The sequence below is a fragment of the Orycteropus afer genome, unplaced genomic scaffold, assembly GCF_000298275.1.
Source record: "Orycteropus afer afer isolate SDZICR_OR568_19922 unplaced genomic scaffold, OryAfe1.0 scaffold00418, whole genome shotgun sequence".
Classification (NCBI taxonomy): domain Eukaryota; kingdom Metazoa; phylum Chordata; class Mammalia; order Tubulidentata; family Orycteropodidae; genus Orycteropus; species Orycteropus afer.
Window position 1 is genome coordinate 2,709,286 of NW_006922005.1, and position 8,561 is coordinate 2,717,846.

Here is an 8,561-nt window from a genome sequence, read left to right on the forward strand (position 1 = left end):
AAAAGACAGGTGTATGAACTGAACATTTATATTAGGTAGATATACTCCCTGGAGAGATCAATCATGGGAAAATAGAAGGGCTCTGTATGCACAGGGAGATAGCTGGGGTGGGGGCAGGAATACATGGGAGGGAAGGACATAGGGAAGAGGGAACTATGGGGAGAAAGTGGGAGAAGAGCTGTTGCATTGTGGGAAATTGCAATCAATGTCATGAGACAAAGTGTATGTGAGCTGCTGTATGGAAAGTGAATTTGCTGTGTAAACTTTCACCCAAATCACTATAAAAATTAAAACAAAAAAACAGCATGCATATAACCTAGAAGAGGATTGCTCTAGAAAAAGGGAATGGCGATTGAAAAATCTCAAGGAGAGAACATGTTGGAGGGACAGTGCGGCTTGTAATGATAGGGTTTGCTAGATCATACAGGCCTAGTAGGTCATTTAAAATTTTGGCTTTTATTCTGAGATAGGAAGCCATTAGGGGTTTTTATGTATAATATTATTTGAATTCTCTTTTAATGGATCTGGAAGCATAACAACTAGTTAAGAGGTTATTAGAATAATACAAGCAAGAAATGATAGTGGCTTAGACCCAGACAGTGAAGGGGTAAAAAGAGGTCAGAATTTGCATGTATTTTGAAAGTAGAACTGAAAAGATATGCAGATAGATTAGAAGTAAATATTACAGAATGAGGAGTCAATAATGACTGCAAGCATTTTGGCCTGGAAGGATGAAGTTGCCATTTATTTAAATACTGGAAAGAGTAGGTGATGAGGTAATCAGGAGTTTGAAACATGGATACGCATTTCAAACTTTAAAAATAGAAAGTCAAATTGGAAGTTGGGTAAAAAGTCATGAGTTACGGGGAAGAGGTTCAGGCTGGAGATTTTTAAAAAGCATTTCAATTGGAGGGGCAAATTAGGAGGAGCCAACAAACGAGACAATGAAGTAGGAAAAAATTCAAGAAAATGTGATGATCCAGACACTGAGTCAGATTATGGATGCATAATTTGTAATCACATAAGCAGAAAGAGGACTTGGCTATTTGAGGATTTCTTATGGTTTAAAAAAATGACATCACCATCCTTCCAGTTCTTATCCTTTCCCGATTTATAAAATATGGTATTTTGGCATCATTTTCAAAACAAAGTAATTCTTTCATTCTCTTTCCCTTTATTTTTCCACATCCAATCCATAATCAGGAGATCCTGCTGAAAACATCTTCCTGTATGTTGCATTGGCATTTCCTTCTGGTTCTATGGCTACCAACCTAACCATGACTTCTTAGGTTTTTTCCTAGATGTGACAGTTACAGTTCTTTTTTTCAGATAGACTTTCATTATGTCATTCTCCTCCTCAACAACTTCATCATGCTGTACTGTTGTGTATTCAGAATTTGTTTAGCTTGCTCTAGATCACCTTGTTTACTCCACAACAAATTACATTCAGTAGAGCTGCTTTCTTGACCAAGTGCTTTTCTTTTGAATATCTTCTACTAATCATTGTTTTCCAAACCTGACTTCTTCACAAAGCCTTTCCTTTTTTACACCTACACTGAATTTTTATTTTCTTCCAGTATCTTTAGGTCTGTGTAATTTGTGTGTGGCTCCTTCACATAAGTATGTGTGAAGGGATACTCAGTAGGTCTTACATCTTTTAAGCAGAGATTATCTATCAATAAATTGGTGCTTTCTGAAAAGTCTATTAAGTAAAGTTTTTTAAAATAGGATGAAAGATATGATCATTTGGATCCTGCTGAAATGGAAAAAGTTGAAAAATACATCAGTGAAGCCATGAATTGGCTAAACAGTAAGATGAATGCTCAGAACAAACTAAGTCTCACTCAAGATCCTGTTGTAAAAGTTTCAGAAATAGTTGCAAAGTCAAAGGTAAGAAACTATAAATTTTTTTCTAAATGGGGTCAAACACTAATTTGTTTTAATTTAAGAAATTCACACTTTGAGAAGTTCAACTTGAAAAACTTAGAAAAACAAATATAAGGCTGATACTTTATTTTAAAAAAAGAAATTAGTTTTAATCCTAGATGGTACCTCTCTGTTTCTTGATTTAATTTGTCATGTACACAAGGCTGGTTTTTAAATTATGAGTATAGTCCAGGATGGAAACAAGCAACATGACAACTTGTGACTATCAAATATTTCAGACTTACAGATTGGTTAAGACAACTAACTCAGTTTCCATTGTAAAACTTTGCAGTGTAGGTCTGTCCATGATGAAGCTTGAAATAAACACCATGGTAAAATAATATTTTTAACATAAAATTTTACCATGGAGTTTAAACATTCCAGTTTAAAAAATAATAATAAATTAAAAAATAAATAAAAAACATTGCTAATAAAGGTGTCGTTAAAAACTTGGGGAGAAAATTATACCAAGTAAAGATCAACATCCAAGTAGAGAATGAGTAAAGGTGCTGACAAAAGAAGAAATGCCTGTCCAATATATGTACGAAAAGGTGTTTATCCTTATCACTAATCAAAGAAATGTGAATAAATCGTTTTAATCATCCATTTGGTTTTGTTTACATTTATAATCTTTGCCATTGTTGGAAAGGGTATGAAGAAAAGGATGCTCTCCTAAGACACTTTGGTTAAATTTATTACAACTTTTCTGGGACTTTGCGTGAAGTGTGTATGGAAATTTAAAGTTTTTTATACTTTTTAACCCAGGAATCACAATTCTAGGAATTCATCCTGAATTGATGTTTCACATGTACATGCAGATGATATACCCTTGCTTATAATAGCTGGGGAAAAAAAAAAAAAAAAAAATATATATATATATATATATAAGAAACAATTTAATTTCAGTAGGAAATTAGATATATTGATTTGCCCATACAATACTGTGTAGCCATTAAATAAAACATTTTAGACATAAAGATATGTCTTCCAAAAACCAAAACCAAACTCACTGCCATCAAGTCAGATCCACCTCATAGCAACCCCTCTTTGGGTTTCCAAGCCAGTATCACTACAGAAGTAGATTGCCCAATCTTCCTTCTGAGGAGTGGCTGGCTGGTGGGTTTAAACTGCCAGCCTGTTGGTTAGCAGTCAAATGCCTTAGGCACTACGCTACCAGAGCTCCTAAACATATGTCTTACTTACATATAAAGATCATGTATTCATTGAGTTGTATGTTTGTATATATCTGTATGACATGGACATAACATCTAGAAGGGTATTCGCCAAGATACTAACAATGATCATCTCTAGAACATGGAATTGCAGAGGAATTTTAGCTCACTCAGTATATTTTAAGGTATTTGATTTTCTTTTATAACAAAAGCAAGTATTTTTATAGTCACATATAGCAATAAGTATTTTCATTCTGAAAAAGTTTTGCCAAAAAGCTATATAAAAATAGTTAAATTACTCCATTTGGATGAGATACACAGAGTATGCCAAGAGCACTTTGCCACTGGGACATTGTCCTACTGTTTTACACCTTCTCTTTGCATTTTTACCCCAATTTCTGACGTTGGCCTTGAAAGGTTTTTCAACTTCAGTAGTAGTTACGGAATGTTTTTTTGTTGTTTGTTTGCTTCTGTGTAAAAAGCAAGGAAATAAAAATTACATTGTATTTATCAAATTGTTACTATTGCATTTACTATGAAAAGTTTTTTCTTTTAGTAAACGTTTACTCAGCTAATTTTAAACAATAAAGTTGTTATTGTGTATATTTATATGATTCTACTTACTAAATCCATTTTCATATAAATAGTGAGATTTTATTCTGAGAAAGAGGTGTTATTTTAACATAGGTTACATAGCAAAGCATTAGGCATGATATAGAAGAGTTAACTAAAAATTATCCTTTCAAACTATATTTAAATTAAGAAGAAATGCATTTTAGGAAGGTTAAAAAAAAAAAAAGCTGCCATCCAGTTGATTCTGACTCATGGCTGCCCCAGGTGTGTCAGATTAGTACCGTGTGCCCTAAGTTTCTCAAGACTGTGATCTTTCAAGGTGCCTTTGGGTGGTGGGTACAAACCATTTGTACCACCCAGATAGTCTCCATGGCGTAGTGCCTAAGGCACTTGACTGCTAACCAGAAGGCTGGCAGTTCAAATCCACCAGCCACTCCTCAAAGGAAGGTTGGGCAATCTACTTCTGTAGTGATACCACCTCGGAAACCCAACGAGGGGTCGCTATGAGTCAGGACTAACTCGTCGGCAATGACAGCCATGTAGTTTCCATATAGCTAGCCCAGAAGATAAATCCTTCATTGAAATACATAAACAGTTGGTTATCTAGTTGTACAAACATAAATTGAGATAAATGGACTTATGTGAAAATTTAGAAAATAATAATAGGATTTAGAAAGTTAATGATAACTTGTTCTGTGATATTTTAAATATCACCAGTTGTCTTCTGTCTTTAGGAACTGGATACTTTCTGTAATCCTATCATTTACAAGCCCGAACCAAAAGTAGAGGTTGCTGAAGACAAAGGAAAAGCTAATAGTGAACACAATGGACCAATGGATGGACAGAGTGGGACTGAAACTAAACCAGATACAACGAAAGACAACTCCCAGCATACTAAATCTTCTGGAGAGATGGAAGTAGACTAAGTCTTAATTTTCCCTTCACGTAATTCAGTGCAAGTAACCACAGGGTCCATTCTTCTTTTACATCTGGTACACACAACAGATGTTCAATTGTTCTTAACCACTTTCTGTCATTTGTTTTTTTGCAGTAGTTTTCTTGAAAAGTGTTTATATTGAATGCACTACTGTAGTTGGCAACAACAATCTACCTTATTTAAAGCTGCTTCTTGGATAAACCTCAGCTCCTTATACAGGAAAAGATACTGCATTGCACTATTGTTGCAGAAGCATAGATTTAATTGCATCATTATTTTTTGGGGAAAATTGTTATCGTTTAAAGCCACAGAGGCACTGACCTTATTCTAGTTATTGTATTGTTACAGTTTAAATATTAAAACATGTAAGAGGTTCGCCGACAAAATAGTCCATCTTGTTGATGTATCATGAGAACCCCAAAGCTTTGTCGTCATCACATAGATGAATTAAAACACCAGTTTAAAGGGAAAACACAGTTTTATGTTAAGGTGACACCAGCAGTTTGTTTCTTTTATTAGGCACATGGTTTGATATTTTCTGAGTTAACTTGTCTTTTTCATTTGAAACTTCTTTTCTGATCTACTTGTCCTGAATACCAGCTGCTGCTAAAGTAATGCTAGCCTAAAGGTATAAAATCATTTTTTATAAAAGTAACTTCATGTAAAGGGGACAGTGCTGTTGACCTATTCAGATACACATCTGTGATGTTAATAGCGAGCCTTGTTTTGGCTTTTATAATTGTTTTGGTTTTCTTAATTGATTCTGTTAATAATAACACTGATTAGGGAGAAATGGCCCAATGTATTGCATTATATACATTTATCACTGATTTAATGTTAAGATAAAAACAATATTACATAAGTGATAAAACTTGAAAATGAACACCTATAAATCTTAGGAAATAATGCTTGTAATAAACTTACCTATGTTACATATCAATAGGCAAAATATAGAATGTTACATAGTGTAATATGATGTGATTAAATTATAGTTCCTGCTGTTACAGTACCTGTGGAAACCTTGGCTCCAGTTTTGGTGCTTCTTATATAAATTATATGGGAAGAGGGACTGTATAATTAAGCTATATTAAGGACTGAATCTGTGCTTCACCAGACTTGTTCACATTGTACAGAGTCTTGAAACTGTTTAAGTATGGAAATAGACTGCAATGGTGTTTTCAACCTACAAGAGAAAAGGAGCATAGATAAATGCATGGGCACTTGTATGTTTAATGCCAGTCAACTAGATTGACCTCAGCCAAAATTTGAAAGGCTTACTTTTCCCAAAGCTAAATCTTTATAGTAAGGGAAGTTAACACGGACTTTTCTGAAGTAGTAAAAATTGAGAGTATAATATCTTTAGGGATAGTCATTATTTCTAACAACTAGTTCTCTAAGAGAGATTTTGTTTCTACAATGTAGTCTGCACTGAAAGAGTATGAAATAGTGCTTTTTGCAGGGATTGTTATTCAGCCTTTTGGGGGAGGTATACCTTTTATGTATTAAAAAAATTACATAGACCCAATATATTTTTAAATATCCTCTACTCTTTAAACTGTTCTTCTCTTAATACTCTTGAAATGAAATAATTATGTCCACTAGTATTATCTGATGGAATACATTTTTTAAAAAGCATATTCCAGTTACCTTCCATTTGTATGTTGAACATGCAGGTTCATTACAGGAGGAGTACAAAGGTTATGAAAGGGAATTTACAGCTTTATCCTGATTTAACAAGAAAACATCCACTGTCTAACAGCTAAGCCTCAAAAGCTCCTTGGGAGGAATAAATTTGGGAACAGTCTTCTCTGAATCTGAATTGACCAGTATAACCTAACCTTTGCCATTCCTTCTCTCTTCAGTCACTTTTTGTGGTTTAGTCAGATGTGTAACATTCCAGTCAATTCTTACAAATTAGATAACATTTCATTCAATAAGTTAACAAAAAAAAACTCAGTGCCATCGAGTCAGATCCAACTCATAGCAACTCCTCCTTGGGTTTCCAAGGTGGTATCTCTACGGAAATAGATTGCCCAGTCTTCCTTGCGAGAAGTGGCTGGTGGATTTGAACTGCCAGCCTTCTGGTTAGCAGTCAAATGTCTTAGGCACTGTGCTATCAGAGCTCCTATAGTTTAAATACATCCTAAAATAATGTATATACTTTTTCTACCCATTTATTCTAAAGGATATTTTCAAAAGCTCTTTAATCTTAAAGGAATTTATTGAATACACTAATGAAAGAATATGTTATCCTTAATACAATTCTGGGTAGACTATTAATGGTTCAGTTTAATTTTAATCTGCATTGAAATACTCAATGCTAGACAAAAATTTAATTTTTTTTCAAAATAGCCATTATTTTAGAAGTTACTTTAAAAAATGCATAGCAAAATAAAGTTTTCCTATAGTAAGCAAATAAGCAATAAATTAATAGGAGACATCCAGAATGATCAATAAATACAGATTAATATACTTTGGCTCCATGGAATAGTATAAATTATTTTGGTTTCAGAAACCAAATTTTGATAGCCAGTTGTTAGTCATGATTATAAAAAGTTTGTTAAATAGTACAACAAAAGAAATTTTAATTCCTTAGCAGTATACAGATTCTTACATTTTAAAAGAACTAGAAACAGCACACAAAGAATTTGGCTATTGAAATAACAGATCTAAGTTTTAAAGGGGTAATTCAAACCCACCAGCCACTCCTCGGAAGGAAGGTTGGGCAATCTACTTCTGCAGTGATACCACCTCAGAAACCCAAGGAGAGGTCACTATGAATCGGGTCCAACTTGACGGCACTTTACAAAAAACAACGAGAAGAAATAAAAAAGAGTAATAAAGATTTTTAGATTTTTTAAATCAATTTTTAATATTGTTTCCTAGATAGAAGTCTTTATATTTAAAGTGAATTTTGGAGTCCAATTATCTATATAATAAAATGGCAACGTTAAAGCATTTTATCAAAATTAGCACACCTTTTAACTGTTTTAAAATATTACCCATATTAAAAGGCAGTAGATATTTGAATGCAGTGATCAAATTAGCTGACTTTTGACCCTACATAGATAAACATGCTTCTGTTTCATAGATTTGAATTAAAATGATAAGCCTATAAACATTCCATTAGGATTTTCTGTTTCGTTTTTAATAGTTGGGCTTTGGAGTCCCTGGGTTATACAAACTGTCAATACTCTAACCAGAAGGTTAGAGGTTCAAGTCCACTCAGAGGCACCTTGGAAGAAAGGAAGGCCTGGTGACGTACTTTCAAAAATCAGCCATTGAAAAATCTATAGAGCACAGTTCTCTTCTGACCCACACAGGGTTGCCGTAAGTCCTACTGGAGTCAGTGGCAACTGGTTTATTTGGTAGTCCACTACAGTTAAAGCATTGCATTAATTTACAAATAGAGACTTTTTTTTTTTTTTGCTTTTTATGAGCTCTGTTTTTGCTTTCTTTGTGCATTTTTTGATACAGTCTTAAATGACCAGAAAAACAATTTCACCTTTTAGAATCTTATAGCAAAACATATTTTAAAATAAAATATGTTTTAAAATAAATGTTATTTTGTGGTTAAACTTTGTGAGTTTTAAATGGAATTTGGCTCTGTGATACAGTATTGATTTATTAAAACTTAATGAGGGAATCGGGACCATGAAACCGAACGTGCATGGACTATTGACAGTAAAACGAATGTGCTTTGTACATTTGCATACAGATCACAATAAAAATTTGAGGAAAAAAAACTTAATGAGAGATATACTCAATTGTATTGATCTATCAATATTAAATATAAAGTGTAGTACACTGATCAAATAAAATCAACCAGTAATGACTTTTCAAATGACATAGGTAGGATTCATTATAATGTTTAATTCTAAAATGTTATTACCCTCTTTTTGCAATATGTTTTACAACTATCAGTCCATTTAGCAAGCTAAAAATTGTCTTAA

At 33.3% G+C, this 8,561-nt stretch overlaps 1 protein-coding gene across 1 annotated transcript in view; it reads left to right on the forward strand.

Annotated features, from left to right (window-relative positions):
- HSPA4L (heat shock protein family A (Hsp70) member 4 like) overlaps positions 1-4,597 on the forward strand; it is an 87,091-nt gene extending 82,494 nt beyond the window's left edge. The window contains exons 18-19 of the mRNA XM_007953833.2: positions 1,729-1,890; positions 4,406-4,597. Of these exons, the coding sequence (XP_007952024.1) occupies positions 1,729-1,890; positions 4,406-4,597 (354 nt within the window). The remainder of the gene's footprint in view (positions 1-1,728; positions 1,891-4,405) is intronic.
- Positions 4,598-8,561: the final 3,964 nt, after the last annotated feature.